This window comes from Setaria viridis, chromosome 1 (assembly GCF_005286985.2).
Source record: "Setaria viridis chromosome 1, Setaria_viridis_v4.0, whole genome shotgun sequence".
Lineage (NCBI taxonomy): Eukaryota > Viridiplantae > Streptophyta > Magnoliopsida > Poales > Poaceae > Setaria > Setaria viridis.
Genome location: NC_048263.2, coordinates 360,172 through 384,669, shown reverse-complemented (window position 1 = coordinate 384,669; position 24,498 = coordinate 360,172). Strand labels below are relative to the sequence as shown.

The 24,498-nt window shown below is 44.7% G+C and overlaps 3 protein-coding genes across 4 annotated transcripts; 1 reads left to right on the top strand and 2 right to left on the bottom strand.

The window, feature by feature from the left end:
- Positions 1 to 1,526: 1,526 nt before the first annotated feature.
- LOC117849480 (DExH-box ATP-dependent RNA helicase DExH12) lies at positions 1,527 to 10,391 on the bottom strand. 2 transcript variants are annotated; one of them, XM_034731047.2, is made up of 5 exons: positions 10,231 to 10,391; positions 9,395 to 10,119; positions 7,033 to 9,291; positions 5,130 to 5,519; positions 1,527 to 4,996 (listed from the first exon to the last, which is right to left on the bottom strand). In XM_034731047.2, the coding sequence occupies exons 2-5, from the start codon at positions 10,112 to 10,114 to the stop codon at positions 1,829 to 1,831; spliced, it is 6,537 nt and encodes a 2,178-aa protein (XP_034586938.1). In that variant the 5' UTR covers positions 10,115 to 10,119; positions 10,231 to 10,391; the 3' UTR covers positions 1,527 to 1,828. The 2 variants fall into 2 exon arrangements, with proteins under 2 accessions (XP_034586938.1, XP_072147691.1); XM_072291590.1 differs by having other exon boundaries at positions 9,395 to 10,149; positions 10,231 to 10,388.
- A 6,474-nt stretch (positions 10,392 to 16,865) lies between these two features.
- Positions 16,866 to 19,471, top strand: LOC117861725 (salt tolerance receptor-like cytoplasmic kinase 1). The gene is made up of 2 exons (XM_034745276.2): positions 16,866 to 17,597; positions 18,483 to 19,471. Exons 1-2 carry the CDS (start codon positions 16,931 to 16,933, stop codon positions 19,187 to 19,189), a joined length of 1,374 nt encoding a protein of 457 aa, XP_034601167.1. The 5' UTR covers positions 16,866 to 16,930; the 3' UTR covers positions 19,190 to 19,471.
- A 598-nt stretch (positions 19,472 to 20,069) lies between these two features.
- Positions 20,070 to 24,227, bottom strand: LOC117861737 (uncharacterized). The gene is made up of 10 exons (XM_034745285.2): positions 23,919 to 24,227; positions 23,110 to 23,188; positions 22,907 to 23,001; positions 22,260 to 22,364; positions 22,079 to 22,158; positions 21,758 to 21,848; positions 21,545 to 21,652; positions 21,026 to 21,112; positions 20,812 to 20,880; positions 20,070 to 20,572 (listed from the first exon to the last, which is right to left on the bottom strand). Exons 1-10 carry the CDS (start codon positions 24,126 to 24,128, stop codon positions 20,432 to 20,434), a joined length of 1,065 nt encoding a protein of 354 aa, XP_034601176.1. The 5' UTR covers positions 24,129 to 24,227; the 3' UTR covers positions 20,070 to 20,431.
- Positions 24,228 to 24,498: the final 271 nt, after the last annotated feature.

The window sequence follows — 24,498 nt, the reverse complement described above, 5'->3', positions numbered from 1 at the left end:
AATGGTCGGATCACTTAAGAAACAACAGAATCTATACGCTGGCCCAAATAAGCGGGGGGTGCCACGTTATGTTGTCACAAGTGATTAAGTGAAGTAGTTCAGTTGTAGTCTCTCCACTTCTTCAGCACTTAACTGCTATTGCAACGTCAATCTACAGTCTATACATACCCTCAAGCGTCTATGCCTGTTTAAATCTCCATTCTCAATAGATGATACGATGGTTAATTCGTTAAATATAGCAAACAGATTCAGAAATATACCAAATTTTAATATGGAATACCACATGTTGTATGTTGAGAGTAGAAAAAGTTTAAAGGTCCAAAGAGAAAAATAAATAAATTATTTGCCGAGTGCCACATGTTTACACTCAGCAAACATGATGATGATTGTACACGTGGCACATTCTTTGCCGAGTGCCTACCTTTGCCGAGTGTTTTTGTCTCTTTTAACGAGTGTATTTGTTTGCCTAGTGTTGGATGCTCGGCAAATGTACTAACGGATGGCAAACATATTGACAGATGTCCACGTGGTGTTTCTTTCCCAAATGCCTCCATTTTGCCGAGTGTTTTTTTCTCGTTTGCCGAGTGCCAAACTTTACCGAGTGTTTTTTTTCCCTCTTTTGCCAAGTGTAAATATTTTGCCGAGTGTTTTTTGACAGCACAAGGCAAATAGCTTCTTTGCCGAGTGCCCGATAGAATGCACTCGGCAAACGTTTTAGCACTCGGCAAACACCCAGTTTCTGGTAATGCAGCACAGCAGCGTGACGAATAGGCTAGGAATTCCAATTCGGATACAATACTGAAGCAAATTAAAAAATAATCCATCGGTGCACAATATATATGAATATACATGTTGTTCATGACCACTGCTGTTACATGTTCTTCATGACCAGCATAAACACTCGTCACGTCTGTTCTTCCCCATGATTCAATGTTTATTTTCCTGCTTTGAAGAATGCTGCCAAGTATAACAAGGAAGGCGACGACTAATGCAATGCAAGAGAATCTTGAATTTGAATGTTATGGGTATGGGGCATTTAGTTTTGTGGACATCCTGCCACGTTCTCCTTCTCCTAGGTGCTTCCATTTGTGGCATCGGGATTTTCGTTTCTGTTATTCCTAAACCTTTTAGTTTGATCCTAGCTCATGATCGAATCATATCTCCTTTTTGTTACTATTAGCTTCTGCTGCTTATGAATATGTGTCGTCAGAACTGCTTCAGCTGTTTTCAATGAGGTTTGCTGTCACATCTATGGCTTCATGGCAGCCTGTTGCTTCTGTTGTGTTGGACAGCATCCTGGTGACGGAACTGCTTATGTCCCCATCAAGTAATTCAGAAGCAATTTTGCTTTTTTTTAGCATCTTTTAACAAACAGGGTGAAACAACAAACAGGGTGAAACATGAGAGAAGGTATCAAGGGCAAAATCAATTCTGCATCAAGTTTTTTCACCCTCATAGCAGATACTGTCAACTATTAACTAGTGATAACATCATGCATGACGTGCTCAAAACTGCAATTGTCAAAATTTGCATCCAACCAGGAAGAGAGTCTCAACTATTATAGAGCACATCATCGTCCTTGCAAATATCAAAAGTTCAAAACAGGACTAAGGCTACCTGTAAGGCTCATGGCTGACCACAAGCAGCAGCTTACAGGTGCAAGAGTACAAGCACATAAAGATATATCTAAAACGTTTGGTTACGAGTTACAATACACTCTAGAAATATGAGTACAAGCAACCCCGTGTCAGATGACATAAATCTGTCGCTCTTCATCATCAATCTCCAGCATCCTTGACAGATGACATAAATCTGTCGCTCTTCATCATCAATCTCCAGCATCCTTGACATCAACCGTGAACTCATACTCCTGGTCGCAGCCCAAGTAAGAATCTGACATCAAATAAATCATGTAATCCTTTCTCCCAGCTTCTGCAGGAGCACTGAACTCAAGCTTCACCCTTGCCCGCTTCTGCAGTGCGACTCTCTTGATTGCCAGCAACTGGTTGGTGGAGCTGTCACCAATCACCAGCCACCAGCCTTCTTCCTTGGGCTTGGGGAACCTCGGCGCATGAACTGGCCCAACCTCAGACGGCAGGTTCGTCATGTCACGCTCCAGCGTTACCTGCACTGTCACATTGTCACCGGCACTAATGTCGTCACCCTCACGGACCTCATAGGCCATATCAACATTGGGGAACCGCTTGAAGAACTCAATGATATCCTGCAGCTGAGAGTTTGATAGCTGCAACAGATCCCGCATCTCATCAATACCCATCTCAGCAAGATCAAAGATGCTCTCAATGGGCTTCCCTTCATTTTCCTGGCACCTCCGAGCCAAATCCTTTGTGAAGTGTGGAACTTGAAGCAGAACAGAATCACGATCCCACATGCCTTGTGTCACCATTTGACTCAACTCCATTGTATTAAGAGCAAGACTAAGCCAACCATTGCTGGATATAACATCAACCATTGCCTGGAGCAACCTATGGGCAGAAAGGAGAATTTCCCGCTGATCAGCTGCCAGGTTCCCAACAACATTGTGCCTTGAAAAATGGGCTTGCAGTAGAGCATTGGCCTTCACATGTGGATCACCATACTTGGGCTTCTCAATAGAGAATCTCTGGTGGCGAACAAGCCTCTCAATGAAATCTTCCTCACCTGGACGACCTGGAAGTTCTGCATATTCTGATGCAGATGCTAGAATCTCTAGGAGTCCTTTCATCTTAGTCTTCTGGGTCAGCATAGAACTGAAACGTTCAATAGTTGTGTAGCTAATATAGTAGTATGAAGCAATAAGGCCAAGGTTAAGAGGCTTCAGGTACATGTCCTCCTCTATAGCCACACACTTGCTTGATTCCAGGTCATTCAGGATTGTCTCAATCAACTCTGAAAGATGATCTGAAAGATGCCTGTGACTTACACCCTGAAGATTATAGTAGTTAGGATTCTTGGTCAGCCGCCGGTACATGAAAGTCCATGTAAGGTAGTCTACAGCATCTTGCTTGTTCTCCACAACACCAACCACCACCTCAGCATTCATATGATCATGCAAGAAATGGTGAAGATTGCTCTCAACAGGGAAGGCCTCAAAAAGGAACTTCTTGTAGTACTCTTTGCGAGGTGCATGACATAATATAACACATTTCCCTGAGTTGTCTTGAAGTGGCCTGCTGGCATGACCCATCATCTGGAGCAGATCTGTTATTGGATAATCAGTGTGAGCATTCTCACGGCCATCATAATACTGAGTCCCCATGACAACAACCAAATGAGCAGGCAATGGTCTTCCCCAGCACATTGTGCTGCTTGCAACACAGACTTGAATCCTCCCACCAAGGAACAGCTGGGTTACAAGTTCCTGATCAAGTTCACTTAGACCCTCATGCAAGTAGCCTACACCACATTTAAGCGTATTCTTAAGCGTCTCTTCTTCGACGCCACTGGTGAAAGTATCCATCTCTTCTTCTGACCCAAGGAGAAATGGTGTTCCACCACCCTCAACACTAGAGTACGCACACAAGTCCAATGCAGTCAACCTTGCATGCTTCCTTGTCGGTACATACACCAGGGCAGGCTTACCACTCTTTGCATGCTGTGTGATGGCAGTGTATGTAGGCTTTGTCATTGCTTGCATCCTTGCCTCAAAGTTTGCTATATCCACACCTTGAATGTGAATTTCCAATGGCACAGGTCGCACTGCCGGAGGGAAGTTAAAGAGGCCGTGAGAGGTGGCACCAATCCACTCACCAAGATCTTTAGCATTTGCAAGTGATGCTGAAAGTGCTACGATCCGTATGTTACTACCAATATGGCTTGAAATACGCCTCATCCTAGATACAATGACCTCCAAAACATGTCCCTTGTCAGACCCAAGTAGATGAAGTTCATCAACTATGAATAAGCTGACCTGTTGAATGTGCTTTCGCTGTTTCCACCGGCGAGACAGTGCATCCCACTTCTCAGGAGTACTGATTATGATCTCCCCTTTATCCAGAAGCTTCAAATCAGCTGCAGTTTCACCAGTGAGCTCAACTACCTTGGCAAATTCTCCAAATTTCCGCTCCCAGTCCCTGTATCTTTCTTTTGCAAGAGCTTCAATGGGAGCTATATAAACAACCCGCATGTTGCTCTCACCAGACACTGCCCTCTGGTGGTTCCTTAGTATAGCAAACTCAGCACATATTGTCTTCCCACTGCCTGTTGGTGCAGCAACCAACACGCTATCATCACTATTATACAAGACGGTGAATACTTGAGTCTGGATGGGATTGAAATGCTTGAAAGAACTGTAGAGGCCCTCATATCGTGCATTTCTCAGTGCACTAACAGGAAGAGGCTGCAGATCAAGCAATTCAGTTGGTGGTGCATATTTTTCTGGTAGAATTAAATGCCTGAAGCAGACAGGGAGAATTGTCTGAGAACCAAGCCACTTATCAGACACAACACGAATAAAATACTGTGGGGGAAGTGGCTCATATATTGGCACTGTGAAGTTCAATGTATGATCTTCATCAACATATTGCTTCTTAAGCAAAAAATATTCATGGTGAAGAATGTACTCGCCATCATTGTCCTCAACTATAACCCAGAAGGGCTCCACATATCCATGTATTTTATCATCCCACTGGAAATCAGGTGTAATGGTCAGCTCAAAACCCAAAACTGTACGGGTAAAGGGTTGGACATGGGCTGACAGATTCAATTTTGGTAGCTGGTGGATGCACTTGTGCAGCTGCCTCCCCATCTTGGGATAGCGGATAAGTTCACCAATTTCCTGTGATGAAAGATCATAGTACCTCTCCCAAGCCAACTCCTTCTTCTCCAGTTTCATCAAAATCTCCTTTGGAATTCCAGGAAATTGGCGCAAGGGAGTTTGAACACTCCACATTTGTTTATCAACCATCTTGCAAAGATTCAGTGCCTTCTCTGCTAGTTGAGCCCATCCCCTCTTCAAAACAATCTCAAATAGTGCTCGTAAAAGACGGCCAGCACTCTGCATTACAGAAGGGAAAACATAACTATACAATACAATGTAAGCAAGAAATTCAGGTTCAGTAAGTGTATTCAGTAAGGTGAAAGCATGCGAATGAAGTTTAGAAAGTGTAGTTGGCAGAAAAACGCATTACCTGTCTAATGTAGACCATATCAGAACTAAGAGAAAGGCCTTCCAGTTTCAGCCTAGAAATGTATGCTTGCAGCAGAACATTGATCTTTGCACTGGGTTCCTCCAAGCTCTCTTTCACAGGAATCGGGACGCGATCCAAAAGCTTCGCAAGTTCCATTTTCTCATCTTGCCTGACACCAACATACTTGAATTCTTCACTCAGCGAAAACAGTCGACACAGCTCAATATCACCCATTGTAGGCTTCAGGTACTCATTGTATGTTGAGATAGTCCCATGACTAATATAGTAATAACTGGCAATCCTTCCCAGGTCAGTAACTTGAAAGTATCCTGTCTTCCTGTCATACTTTATCAAATTGTTCCTATCCAGTAGATTTGCAGCAGAATGTATCTGCAGCAGCATAAAAATACAAAAAGATCAAGAACAGAACGCACAGAGACAATATGCTGTAAAATGAATTGTATACACAATAACAACTTAAGCCAAAACTTCTTCAGATCTTGTAGTTAGTACCATGAAGTACACATAATACTCCAACAAATACAAGACTCATCTGGCACAAATGAATATCAGCAACCTACATCTTCTTTTCTAACCAAGAAAACAATAATTTGAAAGGGTTCCAATATGATTTACTTCCATTCATGTTAGCACATAACTATAGATACTTTCTGAAGCAAATTTTTTGCACAACAAATTTAACATGTCTGTCAAAAAAAATGTCCTACCAAAAAAAACTGTAGCAATTTTCTATATGCCTACCCAATACCCATTTCACATTATTATCATATGCACATGAAATACATCATACAATGTGCAGGTGGTACAAACAAGTTTATGTTCTGAACCCGTGTACCTATGGAGGAAAAAAACTGTAGCAATGCTTTACCTAGCCAATACCCACATCGTTATTATTATACACATGTGAAAGGAACATACCAGTATGTATAGTGGAAAGATAAAAGAACATGCTCAAAAAAACTGGTTTATTTGGGCTATTCGACAACTAGTGCAACCACAACATGCAGCAATAAATTTATGTTGCACAGAGGAAAATGAACAAATACTACAAGGTCGTCCTACAGTATAAGTGTGTGTAGATCTTTGTAATTGCATAAGGAAACCATTACCCAAAGAAAGCAGCAATACGACACTGCAATACAATATTTCCTGAATATAAGTTAAAACTATGTTGCGAATGCAATACATAATTTACCCCTACTGCAGAGATTATTCAATGATGCTAGGCTAATTATTAGATTCTAACATAATAAGGCTCAGGAAATATTTTGCGTGTGCAGTTGTGAGAACCTATGTGGCAGATGACTTCTAGAAATAGATTGGCCAAAGAAGACACATTAGCAATTGGAGCACATGTATACATAGGAAAGGACCAAACTAGTGCAACCACTGCACATGCAGCAACAAATTTATGCTGCACAAAGTAATAAATACTACAACATCATCCAACAGTACAAGTGTTTTAATAAACATCCTGTAATTGCCCAATGATGACTTGGCTCAAGAAGAGCAGCAATATGGCACTGGTACTACAGTATTTTCTGAATAGCAGTCAAGATTATTCAGCAATGATGCCAATGCAGATAACATATCTTAATCTACATGCCCTTACTGCAGAGATTATTCACCAACAATGCTAGGCTAATGCAAGTGTTGACTATTAGATTACAACAAAAGGCTTAAGAAATATTTTAGACGTGCATTTGTGAGAACCTATGGGCAGAAGACATCTAGAAATAGATTCACCTAAGGATATACATCATCAATTAGAGCACATTTACATAGGCAAGGTACACAGTAATTGAGAAATAAAACAGTAAGGATGAGCAAGTACCACGAACTTTAAAAAGTAAAAACAAACAGAAATACACAGTGTACTTACCAAGTCAGCTCTCCTTCCATCAAGTGTTTTATCACTCTCAAAGATGTCTGCTGGCAAACCATACAATGCTGGATTGCGGAGCATCCGAATATAGAGGTAAGTGTAGCCAAGCCACGAGCATGCCTCCCGAGCATTCTGAATAGTCCCCAGAACAATCTCTGCATTCAATTGATCAGCTAATTGAGATACAAACTGACTCTCAATAGGTAGCTGCTGATTCATAAGAGACAGGTAAAACTGCAATTCACTGTGGCCAGTCAAGATTATTCCCTCTCCATGTGTATCATACTGAGGCCTTCCTGCACGACCAAGCATCTGCATAACATCCAGCGGACTTAGTTCTGTCCAAGCACCTTTTTCCGGGTTGTAAATCTGGGTACCCTTTATAATAACAGTATGTGCAGGCAAATTGACACCCCATGCAAGGGTGGCAGTCGACACAAGAACCTGTATGTGCTTATCAGCAAAAAGTTCCTCAACGAGTTCACGGTCAACCCTTGCCATCCCAGCATGATGAATAGCAAACCCATACGGGAGGAGGTCTTTAAGATCATTGTTTTTGACAAGTTCTGCATGAGTGCCAAGGATCTCTTGGCTTGCACTCTCGTTCTTCAGGAAGCGGCTAACTGTGTCGTTAGCCAAAGCTGTATCTCTGATTGCTTTGGCAGTTTTCGCCGTCTCCTTCCTTGAGTGTACAAATATAAGCACTTGATGCTTACCAGCAGCAGCCATAACCTTCTCATAACAAATCTCATTCATCAACTGGAACCTCTGTAGTGGTTTCCTCACAGTGATCCCAATGTACTGCTGAGCAAGAGGGCAAGGCCGGTAACTGTTGTCGAAATGGAAAATGCTCTTTTTAGGAACACGCAAAAATAACGCAACATCTTCATAGTTTGGTAGTGTCGCAGAAAGCCCAACCAGACGAATATGTTCCTTGGTCGTCTCAATCTGCCTGACAGTCCTGGCAACAATGCTCTCCAGAACAGGCCCTCTGTTATCATGTAGCAGATGGATCTCATCAATGATTAACAGCTTTACCATTTGGGTATAGGTTCTGTCCCCTGATTTCCTAGTCACAATATCCCATTTCTCAGGTGTCGTGACAATAATCTGTGTTTCATCAATCTGTTGCTTGGTCAGGTTCTGGTCTCCGCTGAGTTCCCTAACAGTAACATTGAAAGGTGCCAAACGCTTTGATAGATTTCCAACAACTTCAGCGACCAAAGCCTTCATCGGGGCCACATAGACAATTTTGTACTTGGTATTGTCAAACTCTCCATCCTTCATATGCAGACCAATCTGTTGAAGGATCGTAAGAACAGCCACGTTTGTTTTACCAGCACCAGTCGGAGCACATAGAAGGATATTATCCGGCTTGAAAAGAGCAGTATCATAGACCCTGCTCTGAACTCTGTTCAGCGCAGACATCCCTTCAAAAGCTGGCTGCGCCCACTCTGGCAAGTCAGATATCTTCACAATCTTCTCCCCGGTTTCATATGGCTTAGCTTTCAATGCTGGCACATGAACCTCCTCGTATCCCTTGTGAGGGGTTCTAAACGACCCAGCAGGAAGTTCACATTTCTTGTTAGCCATGAAGAGACCACCCTGGTGAAAAGCGAGGCTGTCAAGATCAAGCAGCTGCCTCTGTCCTTTCAACCATCCACTCTCCATATCCCTCTCGGCTGCCCTGCGATCCCTCGGACCATCAGCGCCAGCACCATCATTGTTGAGGAGCCTCTTGGCCTCATCCCTGATGCTTTTCTCGAGGTTCTTCTGCCTCTCCTTTGCAGATGCTCTGGTTGCATGTAGCTGCTCCAATATTGGAGCCAAGCTCGGGTCACTAGCCATCTCTTCCTCTATCTTGGTCCTCTGTTCCTGATCTTCAGCCCTGGCCAAGCGGGTGCACCAAACAATCTTGAGACGGTTGCGCAGCAGCAACTTAATGAGATCAAACTTGTCATAGTCCAGGAGCATGACAAGGCGATTCTCGACATCTCTGTCATCACCCTCAGCAATGATCTTCAAGATCTCCTCCGCAAGCTTCTGGCTCTGCTGGGCGTCAATGTTCCCGTCCCCATATGCTTGGGATATCTTCCTCTGGAGCCAGTAAGCATCAATGTCCTGAACATTGATGGCCAGTCCCTGGTTGGCGTTCTGCATGTCATCGTCATCCAACTCGCCACCCATCTGCATGCCTCCAGGACCATTCAACTCCGTTGCTTCGTCCTCATCATCCTCATCCAAGTCATCTTGCACCTGACATGCAGCAGTAATAGTAAGTAAATATACATCTCAGTTAAGTTGAAGAAGGATGGCAAGACAAATATACTAAATGTATGCATATGTGCGTAGTTCGTACCTGATCAAAATCACTCTCCTCGTCTTCATCTGACTCTTCAAACTCGACAGCAACACCGACATCATCATCCAGGGTGGTGTCCATGGCATCGCCAGATGGCCCACCGGCAGCGTCGCCAGCTGCCGCATCGTGGAAGTCGGTGATGAGCTTGCCAATGGAGACGAGCTGGTCAAAGAGCTGGTTGGAGATGGGGTTGAGGAGCTGCTCAATGTCCTTCTTCTTGTCAGGGTTCTTGATCTTGTCATTCTTGAGGGTGGCGAGCACCTCGTCGGCGGCCCCAGCTAGGACATCGAGCGGCTGGCCGCCGAGCTGCTGCTGGATGACGCTGAGCAGGGCCTCGTAGGCGGCGCGCGTCTCCTTGGTCTGGGGCTTGTAGACGACGTCGTCGGTGAGGGAGAGGACGCTGACGTCCTGGGTGGAGGCGGCGCGGCGCCTGCGCTTGGCGTCGCGTCGGGGGATGTCGGGGTCGGCGGCGTCGCGCTTGGTCTTCTTGGTGCGCGCCTTGGTGAGCTTCTCCTCGAGCTCGGGCGGCCTGTTCTGGACGGCGCGGTCGCCGAAGGACCTGGGGTCGATGCGGCCATAGAGCGTCTCGGGCTCGCCGGTGGGCTCGTGGGTGTCGCGGGGGCGGGAGTCGGTGGTGAGGACGAGGCTGGAGTTGGCGCGGTACTCGTACTGCTTGAAGCGCGCGTGCGCCTCGGCGCCGCCGCCGAGGTTCGCCATGGGTGCTGCAGAATCGGCACGACGAGTTATCAAATCTGGATTGGAAACCTAATTAATCTGAGGCAAGCGGGGGGAGAAGCAATCGAAGCAGAAGAGAGCGGCGAGCAAGGTATTACCTTTGGAGCGGCGGGTAGAGGCGGAGTCCTCCTGGCGGTCTCCCGGCGGGGGAGGATCCGCGTCTCGTCGGCCTCCCGTCGCGGCGTCGGGGGGCGAGCGAGACTGCTAGGGATTTGCTTCGCTTCAGTGTTGGATTGATTTTCGATGCGGCGGGGGAGAAGAGGGAGACCCAAGCCCTAATCTTTTTTTTTTTCTAGGCAGGCAGGGCGGTTCGAAAGGGCGAGGAGAACCGACTTGGGGCCCGACCGACTTACCTATCCTGGGCCGGCCCAAATAAGAAGAGCCCAAATGCGGCCCTGGTATAACAATGCGGCCCAAATGAATGGATTCATCGCACCATGTTCGTTGACTTGGGTGCAAAGTACGTACGTGTTGGGAAAATAAAGTTGAGATTCTTTTAAAAAAAATGAAAATAGTTTCAGCCTCGACGGCAAAGAAGAAGAACGAAGACGGAGTAAAGAACCAGCAAGATGCAATTTATAAATAAAAAACAACATGGTTTGGTTGACCGGTCAGTCAGAAGCTAAGGACGTTACGATGTCGATGTCGTCCGCTAAATGCATACTGATAGTATGTATATACTAATTCAATGCTAGTAGCTAATAAGTAGTTGATCATCCAATTCCTACGAGTAATGTCCATCTTAATTCTATATGTCGATTTCCTACCACCCATAAAATGGATTGTATAGCATGTATACATACCACGTGCAAGTCAAACTCTTCTTATTAGCATTATATATACTTTTTTTCCATTGTATAGTTAGAGCAACTACCGCCGGCGCCTCATATAAAAAGTATAGGAACGGTTTAATTAAGATATACTCCAAATTACTATTCGTTTTAGCTTTTCTAGATACATAGAATTTTTTACGTATCTAAATATAATATATATCTAGTAATTTGGAGTATAAAAAGTTATGTATTTAGAAAAGTCAAAATGAATAGTAATTTGGGATGGAGGAATATACTTTAATTTCTTTCCATTATATATGTATATACTTTTTTGTTAAAAAAGGATATACGCGCAGTCCACAAAGGTGTAGCTTTGATCATCCATTTCTATAATTACGTTTCTTGATGAGAGTATAGTGGCATCAACCTTATGTTACCATAAACTACATTTATTATTACCATTGATTTATTGGTTGTCAAAGCTTAATAAGCTAGCCTTATTAGGGACAAATCTAGAATTACTCGTATATGATTGGAGGAATTAATAAGTGGTTTTTAGTAATAACAGGAAATTAATTAAGAGGAAGAAGTACGAAGAAAATATGTCCTTGATATTTAGGGTTTAGGCAGAAGCCATTAATTAATAATTTGATGTGGCAGTGCCGTACGGTGCGTGCAAAACGGATACGATAGGAGTAGTCAGTTCGTACGCACTCCCCCGTCCAGCACGCTTGCCTGCACCCTACCCTACCGTATCAAAGCACTATGTTCAAGTCCAGCATTAGGTACTATAGCGTAGTACGTACGTACGTTGATGCGACTGATAGCTAAAACTGTCCTTGTACCGATTATGGCTTGTTTCAAACTATTTGTTGTATAGGGCTAGCTTCTATCAGATTAAACATGCATGGATATATCACCAAATTAAACCGAGCGTATTATGTCGGTGTGCCAAAATTAAAATAACATGGAGAGATCTTCCATCCAGGCTTTTTAGCCGCGGTCGCTTTTGGACCTGGGACTAAAGGGCTTTAGTTCCAGGTCTCTAGTCCCGGGTCAAACGTAGGGCCGGTCCTGAGATTTGGAGGCCCGGGATGAAAGTAAACTCGGGGCCCTTTAATATAAACATTATAGCAAATATATATAAAATGTTACCAATAAATACTTAAATGTATCTAAAAACAATATTTATATTAAATTATTTATACATATCACCTCAAATTCTGCGATCATCTCAGCACAAGCTAAGAAATTACCATTATTATCATTATAAAGTTGCTGATTGCTTCCTCTGAAAGTCAAATTGCGTTTACCAAAAAAATTTCACATTGGCTATTATTCTTAACAAAACTTACCTCAACCGTTCTTTCTCCTTTGTGATTTGCTATTTGCTGCTGCATTTCTTTGTCAATTATTTCCTTTTTCCGCAGTCTAGCTCTTAATTCATTCCAATTGTTCATGTTGCTCGACACTATTTTCATGTTCTCTAAGCTTCTCACTGATATGCCTCCAATTTCTAAACCCATCACTTGCTAAGGAACTAGGACTTTTGCTAGTGCTAGACTTGAAGATCTTATAGCAAAAATAAAAAACTTTATCAACGTGCTTCAAATAAACTAACCATTTTCTATCATGTACCTCTCCATTGCTTAATTTTCTAGAATAATGAGCATATAAAAATGTCTTGAGGTGGCATTCAGAAGAAATTCAATATTTTCTTCTATTATAGGCACTTTCTTGACTAATATGTCTCTTGCTTTATTATCAAGATTATCCCAATTTCTTGGATCATAAATATCTGAAGTGTAAACTGGTTGCTCATCAACACTAGCAAACTGTGCATGTGCACCTGATGCATTTACTATGTTCTTAGAGTCACTTGCATTGTTATCATCGACGATGATGTTAACATTTTCTTCATGATTCCCATTAGTTGGTTTATCCACAACAACTATTGCAACTCATCTGGGTTCGTCGAAGCGCCCGTATTACTCTCAGGGCCTTGATTACTCTTGCAAAATTTATCCATAGCTCCGCTTTGTGATTCTATCAACTCATCCACACCTTGTTTTCTTTTCTTTTTTCTCGTTACCTGATTCATAATTTCTAGATGACATGATATCCCACGGTGCTAAAATTATTATAAATACACAATAGTTATAAATTAGTTGAGATTAAATAACTTGTGATAGTGAATTAATAATTCATGGTATGGAGAATTGGGGAATTAGTAATCAAATCGTCTGATTACAGAAGCAAATTGACGATCTCCTATCCGATCTCCGCCCGTCCGCCGTTCCGCCGAGGGGGGGCAGGAGGAAGGAAGAAGACGGGCTCCTACTAGGATTCCTCTATAATCCTACTAGGACTCATACCATGTAATCCTACTAGTACTCCGCCTTATAACGACTAGTTTTCCCACCTCCTGGAGTATATAAAGGAGGGCAAGGGTACCTAGATCAGCAGAACCCTCAGAACCATCCAAGAGGTTCAACACCAAACAACACCCAAGCGCAGGACGCAATATACAACACCCCAAACAGGACGTAGGGTATTACGCTACTCTGGCGGTCCGAATCTATATAAATCCGTGTCTTGTGTCCTCGCTTTTACCTTTGAGTTCCAGATCCGACGATTCCCCACCAACCAATCTACTACCTCGAGTACCCCCTCGGTAGGTTGCCGGTATAAAACACTGACAGGGCGCGCGATGCAAGTGGGAGAGAGGACCAACAGCAGGATGAGGCGATAGGGATGAGGCGGCGCGGTAGATGAATTGGGTCCTTTTTTTTACCACGAAGTGGGCCCACCTTAATATCACCTTTTACTGTGAACCATTGTGGGCGGGGCAATAACAAAGGCTACCTTTTTCTGAGCTCCCACCTTAATGCTACTTGGAACATAAGCATTGTCCTTGCCTTAAGAATTGCGTTACCGTTACTATGCCCCTGGGATTTGGTCGCCGCGACCACACACTCTACCCCCCAGGGCTGGCCCTGGTCAAACGGCCACCGCTAACGTGAGTTTTAGTCCTAGTTGGTAATATCAATCGGGACTAAAGAGACCCTTTAGTCCCGATTGTAACGGCTAGTGGGACGAGCGAATCTGGTAAGACGTTTAGTCTCGGTTGAAAACACCAACCGGGACTAAAGGCCCCCCCTTAGTCTCGGTTGGAATTACCAACCGGGACTAAATGCCTCGCCTCACCAACCGGGGCCTTTAGTTCCCCCCCTCTCTCCACCTTATCCTCACCAACTGGGACTAAAGAGTTTAGTCTCGACAGATTAGTCCAGGTTGGATTTTCGGAACCTATGCGTCTCTCCAACCGGGACTAATGATCGCTTTTCCACCAGTGATACCTGAAATGGCCTCATAATAATATAATAAACCACATAATACCCAAAAATAAACAAAACCAAAATAAATAATCAAACAAGTATAAATAAATATTCTTTAGTTGCAAAAGGGAGAAAGCTAGAGAAATAAACTAATCCGTAGTTAGCCACTTAATTTGGTGGTTGCATGGATATACATCATGCGATTATTAGATGTTAATATATATCGACCTGATTGAACAAAATTAAAGTGAAAAATACGTACCCATCTGCGTATATCAACAGTTAACGACAGTTGAACCGTTATCTCTGTTTGTGCCTGCATACGACTGGCACAATCCAAAAGATATTTTTTTTAGATCAAGGAAAACGTTCAATCCAAAAGATATATCCAACCACAACTAATATAATATATATCAATAGGCATTTGGTTGTTGCATGCACTGCACGTTTGGTTTATTCGATCTGATGGAGTGTCACTTTTAGCCCTGTCGGTTTTCACTATAATTTCCAATTGCTGCTGCATCTGCATGCGCGCGATGGATGGATGCCACTCAGATCATACATGAAACCTATAATCAATTTAATTAGCAGCACTACAAGTAGAAAATTTAATTATATTCGTGCTTTTCGTTTAATCAAATTATTTATTTCCTAGTTAGTTAGACTTGCTTTTCTATCGTTTGTTTGTGTACAGTACGAGATATTGCTAGCTCTTGACATGATATGACTTTAGTTTGGTATCATATATGATGCATGGAATGTATATGTAAAGTAGCAGTTGCGTGCATAGATATATAATTAATTAACTAACTAACTCTTGCATGCCACCTTTAATCCTTTTTGATTGAGATACATATATGCTGCGAATATATATAGCTACGCACCAACTACAACTGAGAATCTGTGGCGTGCCAAGAAATGCATACATTATCATCAGTAGTGTAGCCGGTATGCATGTCACATATGACAATGAGAGTAGCAGGAACGCGGACGAATGGAGCATCTGACGTGAGCGAGCGAGTATAGAAAAACAAGTTGCTTGCTTTTGTGCTGACATCGATCGATCTTCAGTATGAAAGCGAGAAAGAGAGCGACGGTTCACCTCACCGACAACATAATCTTCGGAGTTCGTAGATCGATGCAGTTTCTGACGAACAATATTATTGAGCAACGACTCAGCTGAGTCTAGCTTGTGTCTCAAGTTTACATATGGTGTTTCACCCCCGACCAGGGTTAACTGATGATTTCGTCAGAAACAGCTTATTATGAGAAGTACAGATAAAGTGGTTGCTGCCACGCATTATTGGCCTCCATCTCGCTGATGCTAGTTAGATATATTTTGGCATATTGCTTGTGTATTAGCTTAGCTAACCATATGGTGATGATGATGAGATGATGGATGGACCCTGTAGCATATTCTCAATTAGCAATAAATCCGTTGGACAACTAACAACTGAGGAACACGAGCAAGTACGATCGACCATGTCGTCACATCTCCATCGATCAATAGGGAACGCTAGCTGTTGCAGCTTCAAGCAAGCAGAGCACTGTTGTACCTCGATCGACGATCGCTTCCAAAAGAAACTACTGTTGTCGTCTGTTTTGCATGCCTTTGGAGAGAGAGATAATTCTTTGTTTATGCATGTAATTAACGTTTAACGATCCAAGCAGATGATGTCGTAGCTAATTATATTAATTAATTACCAGTACTGCATCCACAGTACAGTTTGGTGATAGCTGCGCTGCAGGTATATGCATGCATGCACACGGCACTGTGGTACGCTGCTAGCTGCTGCTTCAACTCAGCAACAGTAGTAGCTGCTAGCTATAGACAGCTGAGGCCAAACCTACTAGTAGTCCTCTATGTACTGTAAATTAAACCGTACGTCCTCTCTCCTAATCTTCTTTTTACTGTACTACTACGTGCCTGATGTGTTGTGTGTTGGGCATGCATCGGAACCAGCGTTACGTTCATTCATTGCACGTACTATATAGTGGTACATGTACGTACGTGCCCATGACCTCATCGATCGATTAAAATTCGTGTGCAGTTCGTTAATAACCGTGTAAACAATGTACAACAGGATCGAGTTGGCGTACGTGCCACCTGGGTGGACTTCACACTGCTCTAGCATAGCATAGTACATGCATATGCATACTACTCGTGTATATAACTAACAATATCGTCGCGCCGTCCACTACAAACAGCCACTAAACATTTGCATTAATTTAATCGGATATATATTATGCTGATCGATGACATTAATCTCGTCACAAGCTAAGTTTGCATTGGTCCCTGCATCTATCGCATATTCGCGTTGCTTCATTCATATGCATGTAGGAAGGTGTGGGTACTAAAAAAATAAAGTACATATAGGGATTTTATCTTTACAATTAGTACAACATTTTGACCATTGATTTAATTTCATACCATAGTCTACTCGATCTTTGCAAATCCAGTTTGAAGCTAAAGCCGGCCTGCATCATTCATCACACTGTTCCCTTTTTCTTTGTTAATTCTAGTCCTCCGCTCCATCTTCTCTCTTTTTTCCTTTTGAGCGGCACTCTTCAACAACCCATCGATGGAGACGGAGTGAATAATGAAACGAGTTAGCTGGTGCATACAAATCAGGCTAGCTCTCCCTCCCTGATTCCCTTTAATTTCATTTCCATCTGATTAATTATATATGATCCCGTGCTGTATTGTATCAGTATTATATACATTTATACACCACTGCACCATCATATATATCGCCTTGAATTCACCTCTGGTTGTATTGCAGCTCCCCCGTTTCCTGCTCTCCCATCCCATTCCCCCCCACACTGAAGCAGCTGCTGCTTCTGACAAGCAAGCAACAGCGCAACCGCGAGCGGCCGCCATGGAACTGCCCGTGGCGCTCGCCATCATCTTCTTCTGCGTCCTCCTCCTCGCCTCCGCGGCCATCGCCTGCCTCCTCGTCCGCCACTGCCTCGCCGCCCTCCGCCGCCCCGACGCCGACCCCGAGGCGCCACTGCCTCACCACCACCAGCCGCAGTACGAGCTGGCCTTGTCATCGGAGTCGCCGCCAGCGGCTGCGGCCAAGCAGCAGCAGCAGCAGCAAGCGCCGCGGCGGCTGGCGTGGCGGGAGGTGGAGGCGCTCACCGGCGGCTTCGACGAGGCGGCCGTCGTGGGCCGCGGCGGCTCCAGCACCGTCTACCTCGCCAGGCTCCGCGACGGCGCGCCCGTCGCCGTCAAGGTGCACCGCTGGTGCGGCGGCGAGAGGCGCCTGCGCGCGTTCCGCCAGGAGCTCGACCTGCTCCGCCGGCTCCGGCACCCGCACATCGTCGCGCTCCTCGCGTACTCCGACGACCACGGTGCGTGCTCATTTTTGTTTAATTATTCGTCTTCCCCTGTTACTTTACTTTTCTGCTCTATTCTTTTTTTTTTGTCTGCTCGTAAAGAATGAATAAGTGAAGCTTTGACGCTACGCTACGCTACGCTACGCTGCTTGGTCCATCTGCTTCAAACAAACTGTCCCTGTTACAAACTTGCTTCTTCCTTGCCCTTTTTAATCACTGATGGCTCCTCTTGATCGATTAGCTTGTTTAACTTCATGTAAGTTCTGGATACCCACCAGTTTATATGCAAGCAAATAAGAACTAATTTGGATTAGCATGAATATTTCTTACACATACATGCTGGCAAAATTTTCTTTTCTTTTTTGGCATGCACGCATTGACGACTTTGTTTACCCCTCAGTACTTATTTACAAGTCATGCTTTTATATATACTTTTTTTTGAGGGAAAAGAAATAGCTTTATTATGTAGACTCGAGCAGTGTTGCTAGTCACCGAGGGGGAAAAAATATTGCAAATAAAAATGAAAAACAGGAGGGGGTGGTTGCTAGTTGCTACAGCTGCAAAGGGTGCGCGCGTGACATCACTTTACTCCCCTCCACCTAACGAGAGGAGAGAGGAGAGCAACGGCTACACCTCCCGCGTATTTATTTCTTTTTGTACCATCTCCACTCCTTTCGTCAAAGTAGAACCAAACCTGCAGCTCGCCGATCAGTTTGGTCGTCGCTGTCGATTCCCTTCGCTTTCACAGTTCACCCCGCGGTTAAAACATACTAGTAAACACCCATGCATGCATGTTCCTAGTCGTATCAAAGAAATTACAGTGCACAGTGTCCTCCTCAGCAAATTAACCATTGAGGAAGAGCAAGTAATAAATTATTGTTACTGCCTACGTGCGTGCAGAGGAAGGCGGCGCGCTGGTCCTGGAGTACCTCGCCGGCGGCACGCTGGCCGACCGGCTCCACGGCGGCGCCACGGCCCCTCCTCTCTCCTGGCCCCAGCGCATGCGCATCGTCCACGACGTGGCCTGCGCGCTGGAGCACCTGCACGACGCCTCCGCCGGCGGCGGCGGCGCGCCCCCCGTGGTGCACGGCGACGTGTCGGCGTCCAACGTGCTCCTCGACGGCCGTGGCCTCGGCGCGCGGCTCTGCGACCTGGGCTCCGCCTGCGAGGGCTTCTCCGCCGCCGTCGCCCCCACGCGCGCCGCCGTGGGCTCGCCGGGCTACGCCGACCCATTCTTCCTCCGCACCGGCATCGTGTCCAAGAAGTCCGACGTGTACAGCTTCGGCGTGCTGCTGCTCGAGGCCGTCACGGGCCTGCCAGCCGCCGGCGAGCCCGGGTCGGAGAACCTGGCGGCGAGGATACTGCCGCGCGTCAGGGCGCGCGGGGTGGCCGGGCTCGTCGACGCCAGGCTAGGGGAAGGGTACGATGAGGAAGAGGCCGGCGAGGTGGCGAGGATCGCCGTGGAGTGCGCGGCGGCGCAGCCGGGGCTCCGGCCGGCGATGGCGCAGGTGCGCGCGTCCATCGCGGAGAAGGCGGCGAGGTCCATTGCCAAGGCCGATCACGGTGACCACCATATTCAGCTGAGCAAGCTGTTGGAGCTCACATGATTCAGGATTATTCTTCGTTCCCATTTTAATTTCCTAGCAGCAAATTGCTTGTTTGTGTCTCTTTTATTTGTGTGTTTGTTCTTGTAGCATTAGTACTAGAATCACCGTTTGGCTGTTCTCGTTGACTAGGGTACAAAGATCGATGGCGAGAACTTAGGCTTGTAAGGAAATGATTGTGCATTGGGAGAGGACAGAGGTTGACCAGAGTGAAATGTAAATATGATGGGATGGATTTTTTTTTTCAGTATCAGTAATTAAAAAGGGTAAAGTTTGTCTGGCCCAGCTCTGCACCAGCTAGTAGAAATGTAGAGATGGGTGATGATGTGCAAGCAGAGCAGAGGAGAAGCATTCAAGTTGTTTGGGGTCGAAAAGCAGGGGCAGTTTTGGAGGGCGGGCCGGCAGGCATATGATTGTTCAAGGATTGGGTTGCGGCTTTGCTCCGTTTCTAGCGGGATTGGATTCTCCAAGCCTGGTCCTGCCCTGCAGATGTTTTTCGCGATTTAGTGCTTGGCATATGAGAGAGCAGCAGAATTTCCAGGACCACGGCATCCAAAACAGATGCATTTTTTTTTCTCTGACCAGACGCACTTGGAACAAGGATAGGCCATTTTTAGAATTCCCAGGACCACGGCATCAAAAACAATGGAAAATACACAAAAATTTATTTGAGCCGCAATATGCACCTGGAACAAAATGATGAATCCCCGTGAGCACTATTCTAACAGCAACAACAAAAAAGTCCCATGAGAATGTACACTAGTAGTCTGCTATTGGGATACTGTTGATAACATATGACCAATAATAAGCTTAACCTTATGTTAAGTAGTTGCAGCAAGGTTGCTTGCCATCATACCATGTGATGGATTGCCAGCACAAGTAGTTGGAGCACAAGACAGAAATGACACTCGTCATTCACACCACCCTGTTTAAAAGAGCCATGACACCACCAAACCTTACAAGCCTCTGCACCATTTATACAGAGCTGCAACAGTCTAATACCCTTATTCTATACACAACTTTGGATACATTACCTATCTTTATCAAAACTCAAAGATTTAGAGCTCAAGCATACATGCAAACTCGCAATTTTCAACTGAAGTGGAAATATTTGTATCTTTTAGTCGTGTCGTCTAGGGTGCCAACTTGAATGACCAATTACCGAAGCAGGGGATTACAAGCAGCCAAAAATGTTTTATGGGTCAAAGGATTTACAAAAGAGATGGTGTCAGAGTTCTGCTTTCGTCAATTTTGATGCGGGCGGTCCTGCCTGCTCTTTGCCCTCTTCATCTTTGCTTTGAACCTCAACTTCAATACCAGTGTCTCCACAGTGTTGACAAAGTTGCCCACTGCCATTACCACCAGCAAGATCCCACAAACTACAACCTGGCAAAATTTGAAAACATGGTGCAAACTTCAGTTCATGACAAAGTGCCATACCAACATGGTCAGGACAGTTTTGACCTATCACTCCATAACCACCTTGATTCTTTAAATATTTTTTCAAATATTAGGCAAGGCAATAAATTCCGAATAGCAATAAATTCAACCAAGGACAGCTGGACAATATCTAATCCTATCTGCCATTCAACTGCCAATAGCGAAAAATGTTAAATTATGCTTGCCTGCCATTCGGAGGCAAGCCCGTGCAAAGCTGTCTGAAGAAGCAAAACTCCAACATACGCTTCAAAACCCTGCAAGCATGGAGTAACAAGGATCAAGTGATCAGTGCAGCATACAGAGGATATCTGTGATATACATAATTTATGTACAAAGGACTGACGACATGTTCTGAAGGAGCTACTAGGAACTGCAGCGCTTTGAATTAACACCACATACCTGTAATATAAAAAGGACAGGGTACAGCAACAAGAGCTGTCCCTCCACACCGGCTGTTTCTCCAGCGACAACATCCATTCTTTTTGCCTGTGTGTTGTGAGGAAAGTCACGTTGAGCTTAAAAAAGGTATTTGCATAATGATATCAGACAAAATTGATTGGATGGTTCACATTCTAGCAGTAACCATAACCACTGCCCCAAGGTTTTTTTTACCAGAGTTCGCTATAGCTTAAATGTAAAACTAAGAAAAACATCAAATAGATTGATGTACTCTTCATAAGCACCAAGTGAAGATACACATGTCCAAGTTCTATCATATACAGGAAACTTTTTGGTTCTAATTAGAGTCATGTTCTGGAACACTGAGACGTGCCCATCCTTTGAATCGAGGTCAAGAAATTTCCAAAGCTACAGTCATGTGATCCAAATTGCGAGTGTTAACTCGTGTTGTACTGAAACTTTCAATTATGTATATGTATATTGATTATTTTTGTTTCTTGAATCACGACAAGATATTACCTTTCCTAGAGCTATGCGAGTGCGTAATCTTTGGCGCTGATATCTGTTCTGTAGATGCATTGCAATCCCTTGCATTATTGCCCAACGCAGGAAGAGTTGCACCCCTCTCTGCAAAAGATCAGTGTTTGAGTGCAGTGTTCGAAGATTCAGGATTGCTGCCAAATGATGCCTACTCCAGTGCCTCCTCCAGGAAAAAAAAATTAGAGCATGTACCTGCTTACTAGAACAATCAGGCTGTCCCTTTATCTCCCATGTAAGGCTAATAAGAGCCATTACCATTGCTAGATAGTGGTGATATATCCACCTGAAAATAGTAGCGAAACATTATAAAAGGAGCATGCACTGGAGAAGAAATCTAACAAGTAAATAAACTAAACATAGTTTTTAGATGTTGATCAAAGTCCCTTCAAGTACCGACAAATTATTTGACTTGAGAAAACTTAACTAAACATGTTTGCAAATGACGCTTAAGTGCTGCAGTCAAATGTTTTAAATATCTTAAGCAATGAAAGTTCAGAAGTGATGATCCCTTACCATGGACGAATGTCACTACCATTTGCAATCAACACATTCTCCCGCAAAGCAAAGCTAGCGTACAGGAACAGTAACCAAGCCTGACAAATGGAAAGACACTATTTAGAATGTTCTTGTTGGACAATACAGTGCTTTAGCAGGGTAAAAATATTCAAGGAGTATCATAGTACTCATGAAATACCTGGTAGACCTGAACTGCCCAAGCTGGAAGGCATCCATCCCATATCCACCATCTCAGTAGGAGGAGGATAGATGGAAACAGCAGAAACTTATAGGCAGTCCTATCCTGCCAATAGAAAAGGTTAAAACATCAACACCATTTGTGTCATGCATTCTTATAGTTTACAAGATGCAATGTCAGTTCAGCTCTAAGATCAATCAATTAAGGATTATTTGGATTCGAAATTTAAATATGTACTTGTACATAACTTTACAACATATTTACCATCATACAGCCCAGCACTGTATGTTTCTTTAGTAACTAGAGGTTTGCAAAACATAACTGTATCACACAAAACAGGCTAGATGTTTCACTGGAACGCTTTCTGAATTTTCCATGTTTACCCAATTATCCTGATGATTTAAATTTCCCTTAAATTTTGTAAGCAGTGGTAGATTAAAGGTGAGATGTTATATGAGTTTATTTCATAATGCTTACAGAAATCAAATTTTACGCGCATAGGAGCAATCATTAGAGTGCGCAAGCCATGACTAGAAAGGGTCTAAAGTTTAAGCAGATGATATTGTCAATTCATCTCTTGATATCATATCCGAAAAAAAATCTATATACTCTTTTTGAATGACATTGAGGAAGTATCTTAAGCGTACCCTGTAATTATTGTACTCATCCTTGATTTTGAGCTTATCTTCCTTCCTAGCCACCCGCACATTCACAGGGCCTAGAAACATCTTAAGGAACTTCCCTGCATGTTCAGAAGAAAGTACATCAAAATCCACAAATCATTACCTGACATAAGCATTAAACTTCAGCCCAAGCAAAAAGGTGGTATATGAAATGAAACATATCTAACCATTTCTCTTGCTGGGGAGAAATGAGGCCACATCACTATCTGCGATGGCAACCCTGGCACGCTCCAATTCCTCCTCGACCTGCAGCAAGTACAAATGTCAGATTTAGCTGATGTCCACATCAAACAACAAACGCATATATGCTCACAAGGATAGAGCTTAAGTGCTGCAAGGTGTTAATAAGTAAGAACATGCTTAGGGTTTTACAAGAGGTGATGTTTCAGGTTTACAGCAGTACATAACCTCCTAAGAACAGGTATGAACTGCCTGGTTGCAAAGGGCAGGCGATGAGTGCAGAACGAGAGCCCGCTAGGTCCAAGCAAAATTAGCTTGAATTCACACAGGCACATGAGCTGTCGTCCTACTGGCAAGTCCTCCCACTTGGTGCGACAACAAGGTACTAGTATGCGTTCCTAAACGTGGATTGGGCTCCAATCCTCGAGCATCCGAAACTGTATTGGAACGTAACCATTGGAGCGCATGCAGTGTAGGGAGGATGTCTGCGCTTCAAAACTCTGCTATGCGGGGACAATAAGAATAGCCAACCTAATTAATCCTCCTCCAGGCGGATATCTTGATGCCTAATCATACAATGGGGATGGTGGCCCAAATTTTGATGATATCCCCGCCGTAGGGTCCATGGCCCACGCATGGAGCACGAGCAGGCATAAATTTGGTTTGGCAAGCTGATCGCGATCTGGAATTCGAAGCAAAGCGTGGTGAAGGCACCCGCGCGGCGCGGCGTCGAGGTAATCGAGCCCGTACGAGGAAGGAAGGAGGTGGAGGATGGGGTAGAGAAGGCGAGGAGGACCTTGTCGACCGCGGAGGGGTCGAGGGCGGGTAGCGAGCCCTGGAGGCGGCGGACGTCGGCGTCGAGTGCGACGGCGCGGCGGCGCAGCGCCTCCTCCTCGGCGGCGCGCGTGGCGACGAGGGCGGCGGCCGCCTCCCGCAGCTCCCGCGCCGCCTCGGCCGCGGCCGCCGCCTCCGCCTCGAGGCCGCGGGCGTCGCCGACGCGTGACATTGGGCTGGTGCGGCGGTGGGGGCAGCCGGGGTTGGAAATCGAAATTCGGAGGATGGATGGATTTTGCTTTTGTGTGAGGTGCGGCGTGTTCGTGCGGTGTGCCTTCCACGTTGTCACTGCCGGGTGGGCCCCACCCCCCGCCTAAAGGGAAGGGAAGGGAAGAGAGGAAAGACAACCAAGGAGGACCTCTCTTTTTGGCGTCTCTACTGCAAACTAAGTATATCTACGGTTATATATACATGCATGTCGTTAAGCATCAGTATCTAGGACAAGTATAGGGTTCTAGTTGACCGCCAAGCAAAACCTGGTCTAGATAGTCGTGCTGCATAACTAATACGCATCCGCTGCCGTGCCTAACAAAAAAAATAAT

Coding starts and splice junctions, on each gene's coding strand:
- LOC117861737 (XM_034745285.2), bottom strand. CDS start 24,128: ATGTCACGCGTCGGCGACGCCCGCGGCCTCGAGGCGGAGGCGGCGGCC. Junction 21,849..22,078: donor GGTAGTGACATTCGTCCATG/GTAAGGGATCAT, acceptor TACTATTTTCAG/GTGGATATATCACCACTATC. Junction 21,113..21,544: donor CTCGCATAGCTCTAGGAAAG/GTAATATCTTGT, acceptor CACAACACACAG/GCAAAAAGAATGGATGTTGT.
- LOC117861725 (XM_034745276.2), top strand. CDS start 16,931: ATGATCCCGTGCTGTATTGTATCAGTATTATATACATTTATACACCAC. Junction 17,598..18,482: donor CGCGTACTCCGACGACCACG/GTGCGTGCTCAT, acceptor ACGTGCGTGCAG/AGGAAGGCGGCGCGCTGGTC.
- LOC117849480 (XM_034731047.2), bottom strand. CDS start 10,114: ATGGCGAACCTCGGCGGCGGCGCCGAGGCGCACGCGCGCTTCAAGCAG. Junction 9,292..9,394: donor AGGAGAGTGATTTTGATCAG/GTACGAACTACG, acceptor GCTGCATGTCAG/GTGCAAGATGACTTGGATGA. Junction 5,520..7,032: donor ATGGAAGGAGAGCTGACTTG/GTAAGTACACTG, acceptor ATGCTGCTGCAG/ATACATTCTGCTGCAAATCT.